Below are 19,339 nucleotides of genomic sequence, written 5' to 3' on the forward strand. Positions count from 1 at the left end.
CTATCTTAATCATTTTTCTAGCTCATTCATTTTTCGTTCTTGCGATGGGACCCGTAATTCTGATGAATTCAATTTATCGTTGGATTTAATGAATTTCGCCAATTTTGTCTTCTTGAAGTCGAATAAATTATTAACCTTACTGAATGGGTGTGACAATAATTTATCAGCAGTTGGTCTTTTCTCTGGGTCTATTTCAAAACAACAATCTAAAAATTCTTTTGCATTTTCGGATATTAAAGGTAAGGTATCTTCCGGAATTGGTGGCGCACTTTTTGCTTGGCCAATTTTAAACATAGCAGCCACAACCTCGAAGTTTGACCAAGGTCTTTTCCCTGCAAACATTTCCAGAACAATGCAGCCCAGTGACCATATATCGACCTTAGCACTGTATCCTTGTTTAGTATCGACCATTTCTGGAGCCATCCAAAATACAGTCCCTTTCATAGTCATTTCAGAATTGGAATATATATCGTTAGATTTTCTTGAAATGCCAAAGTCACTGATTTTACAAACACCGTCTTGGTCAAGTAGTAAATTGTCAGCTTTCATATCCCTATGCAGTATACCTCTAGAATGTAGATATGAAAGCCCTTGTAGAACTTGTATTGTTAAATGTCGTATTAGAATATCGTCGAATCTGCCGTACATACGAATTAATGAACCAACAGATCCACCGGCCACATATTCTAAGAATAAGCTGTAAATACCATTTTTTGCTTCAAATCCTAAATATTGCACAATATTTAAGTGATCCAGGTCTTTTAGGGTTGACACCTCTAACCTCAATGCATCCACTGTATTGACGACTGTCTCATTTTGCAAACCATATTTAGGGACTTCTACTTGTTTAACCGCCATCATTTCACCAGTTGTGATATTCATTGCAAGAAAAACAGCACCAAAAGAACCTTTACCTATCATTTCACCTTTCATCCAAGCAAATTCATTGTATTCACCTTTTGAATTTTTGGACTTATTAATTGGAACAGGCTGTTTGTCAGTGACTTCAAAGATTCTAGTTCCCCACATCTTTGTATTATGTCTTTTTAACTTTCTAGACTCCTTTCTGGCCTTACTTGCTTCATGTGCAATAGTTCTGATAGTTTTGGTACGTTTTAGTAATTTTGGAGAGGCTGTCATGTCCTTCAAATTGGTTCCAACATTCTTTTTGGGGTCTACTTTTAAAGTTGGCACATCTTTAGTAGGCGAAACTACCCTACTAGTAGCAGACGTATGAACAGATGCCATAAATGCACCAGCAATTATTTTTTGGTTTGGAGATGTTGGAGGTGTTACACCTTCTAAAACAGGTTTGTCTAAATTTGCACTTGGGAAAAACTTCTCCAGATTACTATAAACCTCTTCTGGAGATGGTCTCAAAGTCATTTTTCTAGCAAGTCCGTTTGGCGTTGAACCTTCTAATTGATCTAAAATAATATTGTCATCTTCATTCCGAGAGTCGTTAGATTTTTTGCTTTTATTATCTTCAGCAGCTTTCTTAGGTGCTGCTGTTGACCAAATAATATCGCCTGATGAATCAGAGCTTTCTCCATCAAGGTCATCAAAATCGCCATTGTTCTTTTCATTTAACCAGATTATTTCGTCAAAGGACCCATTAGATTCACTATCAGATAATTGTGGGGCGTCAGCAAATGTTATATTATTTTCTTCAAAGATGTCAGCTGCAGATGCTGAAGATACGATTCTCTTCGAACTGCCTCTCTTCAATAAAGATGGTCTGTTGCTCAAAACAGAAGAAATTGAATTTGCCCTATACGATCTTTTCGCCTTTAAATCTGCTAAAACAGTACTCTCAACAAATTCATCAACTCTCGAATGCTTACGGGATGATTCTGAAGCACCCTTGTACGGTTGGGGAACTAACACTTGGGTGGAACCTGGTGTGTAAGAAGAAATGGCCGTTTCTGAACTTATTACTGATTTTTTATCAGAGTTTTTGCTTGAATTGGACGGAGATTTTGATAAAGTATTTTTGCGATTCATTTGGGTTCCACTTCTTTTCAATTTTAGTGAAGGCACTCTAGATGAAGAATTTCCTTTTGGCGGAGATTTTGTTGGAGCTTTAGGCGCCTCTCTCTTTGGCTCTAGCTCAATTTGAGCCCTAGTGATATTAATACTTTTATGTAATTCGATTTCACTAGATGCACCTTTATAATAAATTAAAGAACTTGTATCTTGTTCGGGAGATGAAATATATGAAGCATTGATATCAGGTACTGGATGTTTTGATGATGATTTTGATATCAATTTAGGTAATATATTTTCATCTGGTGTTTTTTCTTTAAGATTCCAATAGTTTCTTTCCTCATTAGCTGAGTTGGCGGGAGATAGATCATAATAATTGCTAGGTGTTTGTGGGTATCTACGTTGATCGTCTAAGGATGTGGTTTCTGGAGAGGTGGTAATAGTAGAGGCTTGGTCTAGATATGCTGCACTGCTGTTTGTGATTGATTTGACAGATGCCTTACTTTTTAAAGATTTGACTGAGATGCTCTGTTCGGTAGTAGGAGGTGGGACATGCGTTAGACCTAGTTTTGATATTCCTTTTATGTAAAATTTGAATTGCATCAATAACTTTGGATCTGTGATCATGTCGTTTAGAATATCATCAGGTAGAACATCTCCAAACGTGCAATTAAAGTCTGTTATGTGTACGGATAACGATGAAAGAGTCATATCTAAAGTTGATGATATTCTTTCTTTTAATTCATTAACAGAATTGATATTGCCAATATCCATATGCTTGAACCATATATTGTCTTGGGATAATAAAATACTGTTATCAGCAGACGTTTCATCTTTGCCCTTAGTCGGATAGTATTTACTATCAAATTTATGCTCAAGTTGTAACGTAGAAGTATCAGTGATTAATTCTAACGAAACAACGTCTTCCTTCTTCAGATCTGTCTCCAAATTAGTAACTTCTGATTGTATTCTTGTTGTGTCTTGATTTGAACTCATGGAATCAATTACTTCAGTCATAAATTCCGCTCCAGAATCTGTTACTGGAGATATATTTTGACTCCTTCGTTTGATTTTATCCCAAATCTTTGTTTTATCATCTAATTGACTTGGATTTGAATTAGAGGTCTTTGGTGGGTATTTTATCCGACATATTGTATCAATCGATGAATCCCTTGAATGGTTGACAGCTCTTGATGGTGCTTGTTCTGTTGCCGCCGAAGATGGAGTATTCCCATTCGTTGATGTTGATCCAAAAAGAAAATTCAGCAGAGATGATTCAGAAGAGTTGCTCTTTTGATGGCGTCTGAAAATGCTTGGGGAAAGTGGAGGAGAGGTGGATGGTATCTCAGATATAGTCTTTCCATTTCCATTTGAAGTATTTTGGGAGGGAATATTTAATTTGATATTTGTAGAAGGGCTTTTTTGATACGTGCTTCCAGTTGCAGCAGACCTTAATGAAATAAAACTCCTTCTGTATAAGGAACTAGTACTTTTTGTTTTCTTATGACTATTGACATGCTTATTCATTTTGTCTTTAGATTTTGTACTAGTTGAATCTTTTTCGACCATCGTCGAGTCAGAAGATGATCTAGCTGTTGGTATATCTTCTAAGGATCGGTTATTTGAAATTCGGACTTTGCTTGATTCACTAGCTGTACGAAGTACTTTAGTTTTATCTGGCATTCTACTTCGACTATGATGATGTAATACATTTTTACTCATTGTATCCTTTAATAATTGTTGAAATCGAGGGTAAGTAGCATTTTTGGTCGACGGCAAATATTTCTCAAAGGCTATAAAATTATCATAAGCCAGTAATTTAATAAATTTTTGACCATGAATCTGATGTCTTTCAAAAAATTTAATCCAACTATCAGGGAACTCATAAAATTTAAACCATGACACAATTCTATCCATTGTCCATTCTGCAGGATCTGTTGGATCCCAAGGCAATATCATATTTTCAAAGGATAAGCTATTAACACTGCCACTACCAGCAGATGATGTTCTTGAATTCATAGTATTTAAAGTGTTCCCTTCGTATGATTTAAGTGAGACTTCAGGATGCAAATTATTAATATTATCCATTTGGTCGGTATTATTCTTTTCATTATGTAGACGAAATGGATTATTAGATGATTGGGTTGTTGTTGTAGATGATGGAATAGGACTATCCAATGATTTTTTGTATTCATGACTATTTTTACCATTTCCATTAACTGAAATATATGAAAATCTCTGGCTATTAGCACTAGGTGTCAAAGAAGCTGTAACTGGAGTTGATACAGAAGAGGTATGTGACGACTGGTTCCCTAATGACGGAGAATTATTACCAGTGCCATTTGTTAACTTTCTAGAGAATTGCATCTCTATATAAAAAGTTTTATACCAATTTCGACAGTTTGAAACTCAATTATATACTTTGTTTACAACTGAGGCAACTTGCTGAGTAATACAAACAGTGATTTCTTATAGATCATATTCATCAATAGCCTTAGTTATAAGATGTGATGATATCTTGATTTAATATCAAATTATGATTTCGGATATTATGTTAATATTAGCAATAATCTTTGGTTTTTTAAGAACAAGCCGTAGAAATAAGCAAAAAAAATATCTAAAAGCAATTATTTAGAGACTATGTGCAGGATATAAATTAAATTATGTAGTTGATATTCAACTATTTACTTTTATAATACTAAATATTTATAGTTGTGACGGAATGTTAGGTTAGTTCATCTTTAATTCTGAAATTCTTATTACAGTTAAGTCACCTTTGCTCTTAGCATGGCGAACTCTTCTCTGTCTTTGTTTAGTAATTTCTCTTACTTGAAATGCACGTTTTGTTTTCTCCACAATTGTAGCACGTAAAGTATACAATGATGGGTCAATTGGGTAATCTATTAACTTATAGTTTCTTGAACCGATAGTAGTAACATCATTCAAGACCAAAGTATCACCAACTTCTGCGGCTTTTACTTTGTACGGCAACGTTACTATATCACCTTTAGTAACTAGATATGGACGGTTATGAACTTTGAAGACAGCATAAAGTTCATTTGATAACTTTAAATTAGATAAATTTTCCTTAATTAATGATGTCTCTTGACGTAAAAATGATGAGGTGTGGAAATTTTTCAAATTGCAAAATGAACCTCCTGTTCTGGAGATCAATGAAGCTCTGCTAGGGTTCACCAACCCGATAATATTTTTAAACATTTCTCAGTAACCGATCAAACCTTATTGACCTATTCTAGATCCAATTGCAAACCTTTTAAATACTTATTCTTTCCCACCTTTAAATCTCTTCTTCTTATGCTGTTTCGATATCAAATTAATTCGATATTTCAAATATTTCACAATTTCAAATCTTAGGCTAACTCAGATCACGTGCTATAGATTTTAATATCATATGATATAATAAGGGTAACTACTTCTTGTTCATCTTGCTATTTCGTAGTGTTATTGTGAAGAACAACTGGGGAAATACAAAATCTGCCTATTCTAAGATAATTGAGTTATATGTGGTTTAAATTTCAGTAGTAGTTCGATGATTTGGTGTTGGTAAGTTCAATGTACTTTCAAATATTCGATAAACTTGAGGCCAATATATATTTGTATGTATATCATTGTCAACGACGTAATGATAATATAGAGTTTACTACACTATATAAAATGAATGATTCTTAATAATACAAGCCAGAATCATGTCAAACCTGTTAGAGATCTTGATCTTAGCCATATTTCTATTGTGATTGTATCTATATGAATATCTTAAAGGGGGCTGTTAGAGCTGCCCGTTTTTTTTATTTTGGAAACCTCTAGTTAGAAAAAAAATTAATGACAGTAAAAGAAATACAGTCACTAACCGGCTAGAATATAATTTATATAAATCTGGTGATTTGTTAAACACTTATATATCAATGCATTCCATTTTGAGGGGTACCATTTACCTTTATTGGACGTTTTAACACGTAATAAAGGTTACATAGCTGATATGGGTGTCATTACTTCATTAGTAAATTTTAAATAGGTTTTATTGAATATTAAAATCATTAGGTACATTCAGATAAAGCGAAGTCCTAAAATATTTGGTAAAATTAGATTATTACAATTATAATAAATTTTCCAATAATTATTTGTTTGAGTTCTGATCACAAGAAGTTAACTTTTGTTTTGGTAAATTTACTTTTTGTAGTTTAAATTATATGTTCTATAAAAAATAAATTTAAATACAATTGTATCGAATATTATATTACAAAACATGTAAATTTGATGAATAAAATTGAATGTCAAAATCTATTATATAGTTTTATATGATCGAAACGAAAATAATTTGCAGAAATGTTTCGTTTCATTAAAGAAATAACGAAAAAATTATGAGTATTAATCATTGTTATTAGAATCGTTATCGTTAGAATTACCATGCTGTCTATTGTAGTTAACCATCTCTATAAGCCTATTTTGTTCATTTTCATCCCATGCTAAATTATCTTTACTAGATGACCTGAACAAAGAGCAACCAGGTACTTCATCTTCGTAATAATCTACATCATTTTCGTGCTCTTCAGGATCTTTATATTCCAATTCTTCTCCTTTACCATCTTCATTTTCTTTAGAAGTCTCTTCTTTTTCATTATCTATAAGTTCCTTATGTGATGGTATTGGTGATATAACATTGTTATATAAAGGGTGATTAGGTTTGGCGTATGATTGGCCATCATCGTTTGGGTCCATATAATCATCATCTTCGGCATTTAACTGAAACTGGTGACGATATACATCTTCGCTAGTGTCTTTTGAACTCAATTGACCTAAATCATTATCTACTGGAAAAAGTGAAGCTCTACTAGCATCCCAATTTATATCAATCTTATCTTCAAACTGGGGGTATTGATTTTCTCTTGCCAAGTAAAACTGATCTTCATCATCTTCATCATAATTCTCATTATCATTAGATTTTTCTTTATCTTGATTATCACTAATTTCATCGAAATTTTCATTTTCATTTATTTTTCTGCCCAATTGGTGAGACATATAATCACTAAATCTGTTTCCGTCCTCTTCCTCTATCTTTTCTTGAAACGCCTTTTCATTATCTCTCATAGCAAAATCATACCCTATAAAAGGGTTCAAGTTTAGTCTAGTACTATTTCCATCTGCATCAATATATTCATAATATTGAGAATTATCAATATCATTATATTCAGCATAATACTCGTCACCTTCTTCAGTGTTTTCAGATTGTTCATAGTTATGGGTACCCCATTAATATTATTGCTTTGGTTATCGAATGACATCGGATTATAAGTAGCATGTGTGCTTTCCTCCCCAACGACGTCATCATTCGAGTCTGGGTCATTTGACTCATCATCTTGATCAGCCTTATCATCATCATTATCAACATCATCCTCATCACCAAAATCTCCTAATACCGTGTTATATTTTTCTCTGGTTTCAGCCAATACAGTTTCAGTATATTCTTTCCAAACTGGCTCATTTAATACATTCCAAATTGTTTCATCGAAAAATTCCATTTTCATTTCTTCTAGATATACAGTAAATTTAGCAATCTCCTCAGCAATTAACGTTAGATGACCCATGTAACCAAGTCTCAATCCAGTTTCCTTTTCATAGTCTGCACATTTTTTCTCACCATCCATAATCATTGTAGTTATCTTTGCACCAGTCAATAAATTTGATAATAGGTATCTATTGAAACCAGTCTTCAAAGGACCATTAACAACCTGTTGAACAATATCAAATACAACGTTGTGCAAAAAGTTATTCCATGCAAAATGAAAGAACATTTCCAAAATTTTTGAAACAATTTGTGTATCTTGAAGGACTATCTTTAACTGGTCACCAACCACTGGTGATTTTCTTAAGGCTTCTTCTGATGCTTCAATTAAAGAATCATGAGAACGTGCGTCACTATTGTTACTACTTTGTTCGTCATTGTTATTTGTTTCTTCGTTTTTAACATTAATATCATTTTCAGCAAGCTCTTCATCAGTAGAAGACGTGTCTGATTCTAGTTTCAAGTCATCAAGTTTCTTTTCAATAACTTCTGATTGAGAACCACCTTCAAGCTTTTGTAATTTATTTAAAGCCAAAATATGCTCTCTTTCTAGATCACGTTCATGGACTATCTCTTCACCAGTAGGTTCATTCAAAAGAGCCATATTCGAACAATGTAATAACTCTGCAACCAATTCACAGATTTTAAATCTTTCAAAACCAAGTGGCTCTATTGATCCAAAAGGTGTACTTAGTTGAGGCAAAGTAGTAGAGGTTAACATATCACAGAAATCTGGCATATATTGTGCAAATAATTTAACTAGATGACCCAAATAGATCGGATCTCTATCATTTGGTGGATGTGTTTCTAAGGTTGTGTACATCACTTGTACAAAATCGTAGTCTGAATTATTTTTTCTAATCAGTTCAATGATAATGCCTACACCATTGTTCAACGATGTGCCTCCTTTCAGCATAATTTTAATCAACTTTTCCATAATAGTTGGGGAAACCAGTTCTCTGGTAAGCTCATTTGGACCAATACCTGATGCAATTTCATTATTCGAATTTGCACTAATTGTCACATAAGCCTTTAAGAAGTCACCAGCTGCAGATTGAGTTGAAGTGCTATATTCAGGATTCAATTTATCTATCAATTTTGAAATAAAATCCTGTTCTTTCAACTTTTCAATTATGCCAGTAGGTGTATCAGGTTTATCTGTCGATATTACCTTCAACAAGAAGTCCATTAAAGGTGGATTATCAATATGGGTTAAAAATCTATCAACTAAATTATCTTGACTTAAGATAAATTGTAACATGCCGGTGATATCCATATCCAATAAACGTTCGCTTATTTTCATGAAATAAGTTGATGCAATAATTGATAATGGGGCAGAATGATCCATTATGGACCATAGTCTTGATAAAAGGATATTACTTTCCATAATAGCTGAAGAAATTGGCCATACATCGGCTGACAAAATTTCTGCAGCCATTCTAGCTCTTCTTAATTCTACCTGTTCTTCAAGTTCTGGCGGTATGGTGACACTAGTTTCTTGAGATAGCTGTGATCTTGTATCGTCGTATTCATCGTCTCCATCTTCAGCAGAATCATCTTTTGTAACCAATATATCCACTTTATTATTTAAATTTGAAGTATTAGACTCTTCATCGGCATCTTCTAGATTGCTATTGTTATAGTTCTCATTATTATATTCTTTCCCATCAGCCTCTTCTTCGTCTCCCACTATATTCTGACTTGCAGTATGGTCGACACTTTCTTTCAATAGTATTTCATCACTTTTTTCATCCAAGATATCTTTATTTGTGACATAATCTATAAGTTTTGACAATACTTCTGGATATTTCAAATATATCAATAATTTAAAGTTTGAACACATCAGTTCAGTGTATAATTCGTCATCATCTAACAAATCATCTAATACATCTAAATTTGGTTTGTAGTTCATGAATTCTGCCTCTGAATTAGGCAATGAATGTTCATTTTTCGTTTGATCCAGATCTTCATTATTTACATTTTCATGTGCCAAATTAGTGTTTTTCAATTTTTCATCCTCATCATCCTCATCATCTTCATCTGATGATACAGTTTCTTGTAGAGTATTTCCATTTTCGACATTGCCATCCTCGTCTGTATCTTTGTTAAGATTATGCTCATTATTACTGATGTTATTATTACTATCGTTATTACTGTTACTACTAATGTTATTATTAGTATTGATGCTGTTATTATTATTATTATTATTATTATTATTATTATTATTACTGATGCTGTTGTTTTTGTTGTTATTATTATTACTATTATTACTATTATTACTATTATTATTATTGATGTTACTATTACTGGTACCACTATTAGTGTTATCGGCCGTGCTGTTATTATCCTTTTTAATGAAGGCACTGTTCAGTATCTTTGAAATTGAAGATTCCGAAGAAAAATCTTGACCAAATTTCCAAAATGAACTCGACATAATTTAATCAATCTGTGCAAAAAATGTATATTATAGAATCGGCAAATATTCCTTAGTATATATATTTCCTCTTCCAAACAATGCAGTAGCTATAAGTACAAAAAGAAAAGAAACTTCTTGTCTCCTTCTCTCTTTTTTTTAATAACACAAAGGTACTCTGTCAACTAGTTTGAATCTTTGAAATAAAAATAATTTCCAAGTTCTAGCCCAACAAACGTAAAACCTAGACTCGTTTTCTATTCCGGGATCAGACCTGATATTCCCAAATATTAATCTCAGCTAAAACAGACACCAAAACCTGTTTTTCTTGTATCAACAAAACTGAATTTGAAGTTGAAAATGAAAATGAATTTAAAATCTATCAAATGATGTTCAGCAAAAATTGGCTAGTTCTATTGCTATAACAAATGAAATGAAAATGAAAGGTTGGAAGAAAAAAAATAATTTTAGATATAATATAGTAAACTGCAAAGGCAAAGCCAAAAAAACAACAAAGCTATCAGTGAAAATAAAAAATAATTGTAACGACTAGTTCCAAATTGGAAGCTGTTTTTCTCTTTCTTCTTGCACAACAACCACCCAACTTCCTTAAAGCCTAAGTCGAGTCGAGTCAAGTCAAACTAAATCTAAATTACCAGAGAATTCTAAATCGAAATCTAAAAATCGAAATCAAAAATAAAATCAATTTATAAAAATGCAAACAAAAATTATTGATATGATACTATATAATAAGTAGAATCTGAATTTATCATCTAAAAACTAATCCTTTTCCCATCTCATTAGAATAACTTCTTTGAATTTGAACTAAGTATTGGATTGTTCTCTTGATAGATGATGATGATGATGATGGATGGTTTTTTGAAAAACTTTCACTTTTCCTCAACGAACGAAAATTTTTGTTGCGAGCGGAAAATAGTGTGAGTTTGGGTCGGGAGTCCGGGTAAATTTCGGGTAAGTTAGTTTTGGTTGTTTGGTTCATTGGATGGATGGGTGAATATAGATAGAAAGAAGTAGGGATAGACGGAAGTTTGGATCTGTATGGATAAATGTCGTGGGATCTGGTTGCTATTGGATTGGATTCGGAAAGCTCTGCTGGTCGATGTATCGTTTTTGAACTTGGCAATGTCAGAGTTTGAATTTTTCCTGGAGCTAGCAGTGGGGAAATGTAATGTGCCCGTAATTAAAAAATCCTTTAATAAGAAGAAGTAAAATTAATGTGTATTGTACTTAATCTGTTATCATCTCTGATACCCATTCTAACATTGTTTCTACTTTTGTGATTATGCCGGATTCGATGTCAGGTAGTAATGTAATTCTATTCCTTATAATGTTGATTCCAACCGTAGAACATAGTTTAAATAATACCTGATAATTGAAAATTTGGAAGTTGTCGTAAAATCTGGTGTCGTATGCTATCTTCTTCACTAACAAGTCTAGAAGTATGTTGTAATCCATTAAGATTTTGTCATGCAGGAGATTTGATTTCAGATATAGATTTAACAAATTTTGACAACTTACCACATCAAATCTTGCCGATAGACTAGTCCTCAACGATGTGATGCTGTCGTTCCAATACCATGTCCGCATCTGTGTTAGTCCTAACAGTTCCCATTCCAACCCAGATAGTTTTGTCGAGTTGGATTCCTCGCTCTGGTAATTAGAGGTTATCCCCAGATCTCCGTACAGATCGAGGAATAGTTGATCTAACCACGGCTCACATAGTTTTTTCCTTTTGAATTCTAATGGGATTACATTCTTGTCGGTGGACATTGGGTATTTTTTGGAAATTTCAAAATATTCCTTCTCCATCAGGAAAATGTCAGATCTTAATTTCAAAAGGTCATTCCAACCAATTGTTGTGATAATCTTCAACAGAATGTCGTAAACTTTTAATTGAAATGAAGATAATTTACTTGCAGTTGTGTTCCTTTTCAAAAGGTTTAGATCTTTGATAGAATTTATTTCATTTCTACTGACAAATTCAGTTAAATTTGAAGAATTTAAACCGTAAATTTGACCTAATTTTAAACATGAACCGTTCCAAATCTTAGTAATTCTACCAATACTTGAAAATTTAGGCATCAATGTTCTTCCAAAGAGAATCTCATCATATTTGTCTTTATTGGATGATGACGGTTTTAAATTGCGAGAACTTTTTGTATATGATTGTACGGTAATCATTTCGATTGGGTTTAAAACATTTTTCTGATCTAGTATATCAGATTGTGAAAGTAAAGAAGGTTTCAAATAATAGCAACCAACGAATATTGGTATGAAGTTAGTTGACATCAACTTTTTGTAGGTGTTTGTCATTGGTAGAAAGGGCATCGAGTTTATCGAGAATAAAGAACGTTTGAAATCGTTTAAGAAGGCATAACTAATTGCTAAATTGTACCAAGACTCGAAGGAATCTGGAGATAAACTGGTTGCTAATTTTGAAACGTTTAATGCTAGTTCGTAATCTTGTTTTCCTAAGAGGAAGTTTGATTGTAAATTCAATAAATCAATTATTGAATTAATCAATTGGAAGTTTGAATCAGATGAATTCTTTTTATTTGAGAATGACAAATTTGCTAAAGATTCTTTTAGTACTTCGTTTAAAGAGGATATGAATTCAATTTCATTAATTTCAAAATGCGAATAAATTTTTAATATGACGATATTTAAGATAAATGAATCATTGTTGGTTATGGTAGTTGAGTTCAACAAACTCTTTAAATGATTAACAGTGAAATCTATTAAAGTTGGCGAAATCGATAAAATCAATAATAGAGATTCTGTCAAATAATTATTTATAATTGAACATGAAGAATGCAATGAGTTATCGAAACCACAATCCAAATAACGATTCAAAAATTTACATAGAACAACAATAAGTTTTTCCGTTAATTTTGAATCATTTTCTATTAAGAGTGGTAACTCTAGTAAACCTGGGAATTTCAATTGAATGTCATTATTTATTATAATTGAACGAATTGACGAACATAAGAAGAATTCTTCCCATAGGTTATCGTTAAGTTTTATATTCGAGTTTTTAACATGGTTTAAATCATTGATTGTGATTGAATATTTTGTAATTGACTCAAACCTTATAATCAAATCTAGATTTGATAAAAAATTATAACAAGAGAATGTGATTATTCTTGGAGCAAAGGTCGATACTGCTGAATGTTGGATTATATTTAGTAAAGCCAAAGGCATTGATTTATCTGAGAAATCAGCGCCGGTGATATGAAAGAATTGTCCTATTTCCAACTCTGATTTTACATTAGTTGTGTTGCTGCTGCTGCTTCGATTGTTGTTGTTATTTGATAGATTAATATGAATCAAATCAGGTAATCCCAGACCGATATAGTCAGCTGAGTTTTTCTTTAGGAAATAAGTTCTTTTACCCAAAATTTCACCAAATCTTTTTTCGAACACCCTTGGGAAATCCAAGTTTTTATTTAATGCATCTGTATTTGGAATTGGAATTGTAGTTGTAGTTGTAGTTGTAGTTGCAGTATTAGTAGTTTTGTTATTGCTAATATTTTTGGTTAGTTTCGATGAACTTTTACCCCATAGATACGACGACAAAGCCATTATTGAATGGATACAAAGTGATGCATCCGTGAGTGATTGAGCGATTGCAGCCGTGGGAGTGCAGTTAACGCAATTATCAAGTCTAGAAGACAATAATGCTACAATTTGTAGTAGTAATGGCACTGTTACTGCTATGACCTATTTCAGCTGTTCCGTCAATTTTACCAAATATAAACGAACTGTCAACAGATATCATTATGGAGCCAAATGGCATTTTCTAAAAAAAAAATAAACATAAAACATACACGGTCACGTGCAAAACAACAAACACGTGAACATCACCTGATAGAACCGTTTTCCACATGGTCATGTGATATTCACCTTTACACTCACATTTCACATTCACACTCAGACTCGAACCACAGTTTCCACTCCCATTTCCATTTTGTGTTTTTGTTCTTTTTTTTTGCTCCTCTTGCTGTCTTTTTTGCTTACCACTCTTCTCTCCCCCCTTCCTCCTCTTGTTGTTCCCAAAATAGCCACCCCGACCGCTTCTTGTCAAAAAACACAGTTTTAATTGTTTTCGAAGACACCTCTACACCGCACGACAGCAAATATCCCAACCACTAGAGTGTCAAACCATACAGCCAAAACTCAGTTTGCTCTTAATCAATTTTTGCTTACTAAGATTTTTGACAAATTTTGTTTCGAAACTTTTTCAATTACTATACATGTACATACCTAATGTCATACCATACTATAATATACTATGGTATACTTAATACTATTATATACTATTATATACTATGCCATACTATGCATTACTACACTATACTATGCTGTGCTAATTGCAATATTACACTATGTTCACGTTACGCTGTCGCCATTTTCATCATCACCATCTTAACCTTCACTTTTACCTTTAACAATGCTTGTTATATATAAACGAAATACAATCAGAATTCGTTCATTCTACATGACTATGGTCTTTACACATCCGTGTTTGTTCTTTTAATTCATACCCACCTCATCAGTCAATTGATTCGAATTCGAAGTCGTAAACCTTTTCTGTCGTCCTTCTATAATGGGTCTGCTGGCTTTGGGTACTCCTCTATCTTGGGATGATTCAAAGAAGTATAACGATTTCATAAGAATCAATGGTATCAAACATCTTCTTTCCGTGTTCCATAACTGCTCTAACAGAACTAATGACCCGCTACTATGGGGTGATGAAGTAGAGTACATGATTGTTAAATTTAACTATTCAGATAAAACTGCTAAATTAGATATCTCAAACGATAACATATTGAATCTGCTAAATGATGAGAAAAATTATTTGAACGATTGTAATGAAAGGAACATTCATTTCCATCCAGAATACGGCAGATTCATGCTGGAAGCAACTCCATTGTCACCTTACTTCAATTATAACGGAGATAACTATATAGAGTTTAATATGATTCAGAGAAGAATATTGGCTGATAACATCTTGAAAGATTTAAATGCAGATGATGTGAAAACTCAATCTCACAAATTGGTAACAATTACAAGTTTCCCAAGATTAGGTTCAAAAAATTTCACTACCGTCGACGACTCTCAATTGTGGAATCATAAAAACAATTACTCCCGTTCGTTGTTCTTACCAGATGAAATAATAAACAGACACATAAGATTCCCAACTCTGACTGCCAATATCAGATCAAGAAGAGGCGAAAAAGTAGCAATTAATATCCCAATGTATCAAGATTTGAAAACGCCAAAAATGGACGATACCATAGATTTCAATAGAAATTGGTTCCAGAATGAAGATAAAGAAGCAGAATTTGCTTCTATGGAAAAATTCATTTACATGGACTCAATGGGTTTTGGTATGGGTTGTTCTTGTCTGCAACTGACTTTCCAAGCGCCATCTTTACCAATGTCAAGATACTTGTATGATTCGTTGATCAATCTTTGCCCAGTCATGCTATCCGTCTCTTCCGCTGCTCCTTTCTTCAAAGGTTGGTTAGCTGACCAAGATGTAAGATGGAACGTCATCTCAGGCTCCACAGATGATAGAGCCCCTTACGAAAGAAACGTACCTTCGTTATTAAAAAATTCAAACCAATACGGTGGTATTGATCCAAAAGAATTTGAAAATACAAAGCATTTGCCAAAAGCAAGATACTCGACAGTAGATTTATTCTTGGGTGGAAATGACTTCTTCAACAGATCTTACAACGATACAAACGTACCTTTAAATGATACCATCTTAGAACAATTATTGGAAAATGATACCTACCCAATGGATTACGACATGGCTAAACATTTCGCTCATTTATTTATTAGAGATCCTCTTGTTATCTTCGAAGAGAATTTAACTTTCGATGAAAACAAAGATTTCGACGTTTTACAAAATCATTTCGAAAATATCCAAAGTACAAATTGGCAGACCTTAAGATTCAAACCCCCAACTGATAGATTTTCTACCGATTCTTCTTCCCCAGGTTGGAGAGTAGAATTTAGACCTTTGGAAGTGCAATTATCAGATTTTGAGAATGCTGCATACTCAGTTTTCATCTATTTATTGGCAGAATCAATCTTAAAATCAAGCAACAAACTAAATCCATATATCCAGATGTCAAAAGTTTGGGAAAATATGGATTTGGCTCATAAAAGAGATTCTACTTCAACTGAGAAATTTCATTGGAAAGATTCTTTCGAAGACTCGATTTCAACTACAAGTTCTTTATACTCAATTGATGAAATTTTCCATAATAAAGACAACGGTATCTTTAATGTATATATAAATCCAATCTTAATCAAAAAGGGTTTCGTAGAGTCAGATTGGAAAGAATTGAAATATTCTGAAGATAAGCAAAGATTATACTACTATCTAAAATTGATTTCAGATAGGTCAAGTGGGAAAATACCTACTACTGCCAGATACATGAGAGACTTCGTACTAAGACATCCAGATTATAAACAGGATTCAAAGATTTCAGAACTAATAAATTACGATCTTCTGATGATGTGCGATAGAATTGCATCGTTAGATGATTCAAACGGAGAATTATCTTCTTATTTCGGGACAGAATTGGTAGACTACTTACAAAATAATAAAATTGTCGTGTGAATAACTAAATCTCATTACCATCTTTTAATATTATAGATTTCCATCTTTGATTTTATTTTAATACTTTCAATAATTAATGTTTTATTTACAAGATTCTAATTTTTAAATATGAACTAAAAATATACATATAAGAATATCCATACATACATTAATACAACTGCAACTACAGAAGTTACATGTTACATTTATTTACCCTTGTAAAACGTCATCCAATCTTTCAGGTGTAACTTTCTTCATACCATGATAATTCATATAAACCATTCCTCTACCTTCAGTCAAACTACGTAACTTGTTAGAATATGAAACCATTTCCTTTAATGGAGCTTCCGCCTTTATAACCTTACATCTATCTCCCCCATTATCTAGTTTTGCCAAATTTAATGTGATATCAGGTGGTAAATATTGACTATCAACAATATCTTTGAAGTTTAAAGTCGATCTTTCATTGTTATAATCCAATCCATGCTCGTCTTCAATTGATAATATATTTGCTTTATGATGCCCTGTTAAATCTTGGATGACTTCACCCATAAACTTCTGGTTAACAACAATTTCAACATCCATAATCGGTTCTAACAGGGAATATGAACTTTCATGAAGGGCTTGTAAGCTTTTAATTATTAATTTTCTTGTTATATTTAGAATTTCATTCGATGATGTTGCATCATATGGGACTTCAAAATCACCTTTTATTCTTACCGCACAAGAATGAAGTGCATAACCACCTATTTTACCTCCCCTCTGAAATGATGCTAAACAACTTGATTTGATCGTATTAATGACCACATCGTATGGAATCTGGTGTTTCCAAACCGCTCCAAGACCTGGTTTATTGCTTTTCTCAAATATTAAATAATTGTTGTCCACACCTAAGGGATACCATGCCTCGGTTGCAGTATCCTTGTCTACTCTAACTTCTTCACCTTCTAATGGCTCTATTTGAATTGTGAACTTGTATCCAATATCATCTTGGTATATTACAGGATTAGTTGTACTATTAATTGTTTCTTTGTATGAAATCATTAATTTGCCGATTCCTACTTCTGCCTTTAGATCGTTCAATAGCTTATCTCTTGCAATTTCCAAGTGTAACTCACCCATTCCACTTAGCAAGGTTTGGCTAGTTTCCTCATCTTGAGAAACATGGAGACTCGGGTCTTCTGTTACCAAAATTTTCAGAGCCGCTTCCATTGCCTTACGATTCCCAAGTGTCTTGGGTTCAATATAAACACTAAAAACTGGAGGAGGAATTATAATAGGATTTATTTTCAAATTTAAATTTCCCTTTCTTTCAATCGATTTCAAACCATCCTTTACCATAGAATGACTTATTAATGTATCACCTGTTTCGATCCTTCCAAAAACTGTGCTTCCAGTTAAAACACCAATTTCACCTGCTGACAATGATTGAACATCTTCTGTTTTATTCGCATGCATAATTACAGGTTTATTGATTTTGAAAGTTTTTCCATTCGTGGAATTATAAACAGAATGTCCATTTTTTAAAGTACCGCTATAAACCCTAACAAAGACCAATTGTCCTCTTATCTCATCGGTTATAACTTTAAAGGCAAATGCGACACAAATTTCAGAATTATTATCAAATAAAAGCCCTTTTCTTTTATCATAACTAATAGGAATATCTTCGTTCAACTCTGGAAACTTGGCTTCCAATGGTGACGGCAAGTAATTGACTACTGCATCCAATAAAGGTTGAACACCGATATTTCTAAACGAGGAACCACATAGAATAGGTGTAATATCTTGTGATAAGGTACTCTTACGAATTGAACTGTTCAAAATAGTTGGGGAGACCTTTAAGTAATCACCTTCAGCATCCTCCAAGAAATGTTCTACCAAATTTTCATCAAATTCACTTAAGGTTTCTACCATTGCTTCTCTGGCCTTCGTTAGTTCATCCAGTAAGCTAGAATCAAACTTATCAATGTCAGCGATGTCGACCTTATTTACGTCAGTAGAGTCCCATCTCAGAGCTTTCATATTAACTACATCAAGCACACCCTCAAATACTTGTTCATTTGTTACCGGATCCAACTTGAATAGAGGCATATTTGCCAGAACAACTCGCTGATTCATTTTAATCATCAGTTCTTTTACAGTTCTACTATATCCAGAGCCTACTCTATCCATCTTATTTATATAACAGATCTTTGGGATACCATAAGATTGTTTCCAAACTTTTTCTGTCTGTGCTTCCACACCAGCAACTGCATCTAAAATAGTAACACAACCATCCAGCACTTTTAAAGATTTAATTACTTCAAAAGTAAAATCTACATGCCCAGGAGTATCAATTAAATTAATCCTATGATCGTTTTGCCAATTGAATGAAATTGCTGCACTTTGAATAGTGATCCCTCTACTCCGCTCCTGAGGCAAGTAATCAGTAACAGTATCCCCTTGATCTACATTACCTATTCTATTAGTTTTACCAGAATAATACAACATACGTTCTGTAGTGGTAGTCTTACCAGCATCGATATGTGCAATAATACCAATATTTCGTATTTTGGACAAATCTGTCTTAGAGGCATACCCTCGCAATTGACGGATTCCAAACCCAAACATCAGTCCATGAACTACCTAAAACAATTGATTTCGCAAACCACAGTATTGATATATTATAGAGTTCACCATCCTTAAATGACACATCGTTTTATAAACTTGGTCTCTCTGATGT

General features: G+C 33.1%; 5 protein-coding genes and 1 further gene across 5 annotated transcripts, besides 2 other annotated features; 1 reads left to right on the forward strand and 5 right to left on the reverse strand.

Moving 5' to 3' along the window:
* Window positions 1–9: 9 nt before the first annotated feature.
* On the reverse strand, window positions 10–4,353 carry BCK1 (mitogen-activated protein kinase kinase kinase BCK1; the record flags this gene model as incomplete). The annotated part of the gene is made up of 1 exon (XM_001643267.1): window positions 10–4,353. The coding sequence occupies one exon, from the start codon at window positions 4,351–4,353 to the stop codon at window positions 10–12; it is 4,344 nt and encodes a 1,447-aa protein (XP_001643317.1).
* Window positions 4,354–4,716: 363 nt separating this feature from the next.
* MRPL49 (mitochondrial 54S ribosomal protein bL21m) lies at window positions 4,717–5,205 on the reverse strand (the record flags this gene model as incomplete). Its single annotated transcript, XM_001643268.1, has 1 exon — window positions 4,717–5,205. One exon carries the CDS (start codon window positions 5,203–5,205, stop codon window positions 4,717–4,719), a length of 489 nt encoding a protein of 162 aa, XP_001643318.1.
* Window positions 5,206–6,372: 1,167 nt separating this feature from the next.
* Window positions 6,373–7,125: a sequence feature (similar to hypothetical protein; correction of possible frameshift sequencing error~similar to Saccharomyces cerevisiae SAP185 (YJL098W) and SAP190 (YKR028W)).
* Kpol_463p10 lies at window positions 6,373–10,001 on the reverse strand (the record flags this gene model as incomplete).
* Window positions 7,128–10,001: a sequence feature (similar to hypothetical protein; correction of possible frameshift sequencing error~similar to Saccharomyces cerevisiae SAP185 (YJL098W) and SAP190 (YKR028W)).
* A 1,227-nt stretch (window positions 10,002–11,228) lies between these two features.
* Window positions 11,229–13,583, reverse strand: CHS6 (Chs6p; the record flags this gene model as incomplete). Its single annotated transcript, XM_001643269.1, has 1 exon — window positions 11,229–13,583. One exon carries the CDS (start codon window positions 13,581–13,583, stop codon window positions 11,229–11,231), a length of 2,355 nt encoding a protein of 784 aa, XP_001643319.1.
* A 1,024-nt stretch (window positions 13,584–14,607) lies between these two features.
* Window positions 14,608–16,638, forward strand: GSH1 (glutamate--cysteine ligase; the record flags this gene model as incomplete). The annotated part of the gene is made up of 1 exon (XM_001643270.1): window positions 14,608–16,638. One exon carries the CDS (start codon window positions 14,608–14,610, stop codon window positions 16,636–16,638), a length of 2,031 nt encoding a protein of 676 aa, XP_001643320.1.
* A 189-nt stretch (window positions 16,639–16,827) lies between these two features.
* Window positions 16,828–19,227, reverse strand: MEF2 (mitochondrial elongation factor MEF2; the record flags this gene model as incomplete). The annotated part of the gene is made up of 1 exon (XM_001643271.1): window positions 16,828–19,227. The coding sequence occupies one exon, from the start codon at window positions 19,225–19,227 to the stop codon at window positions 16,828–16,830; it is 2,400 nt and encodes a 799-aa protein (XP_001643321.1).
* Window positions 19,228–19,339: the final 112 nt, after the last annotated feature.

Source organism: Vanderwaltozyma polyspora, genomic scaffold, assembly GCF_000150035.1.
Source record: "Vanderwaltozyma polyspora DSM 70294 KpolScaffold463 genomic scaffold, whole genome shotgun sequence".
Lineage (NCBI taxonomy): Eukaryota > Fungi > Ascomycota > Saccharomycetes > Saccharomycetales > Saccharomycetaceae > Vanderwaltozyma > Vanderwaltozyma polyspora.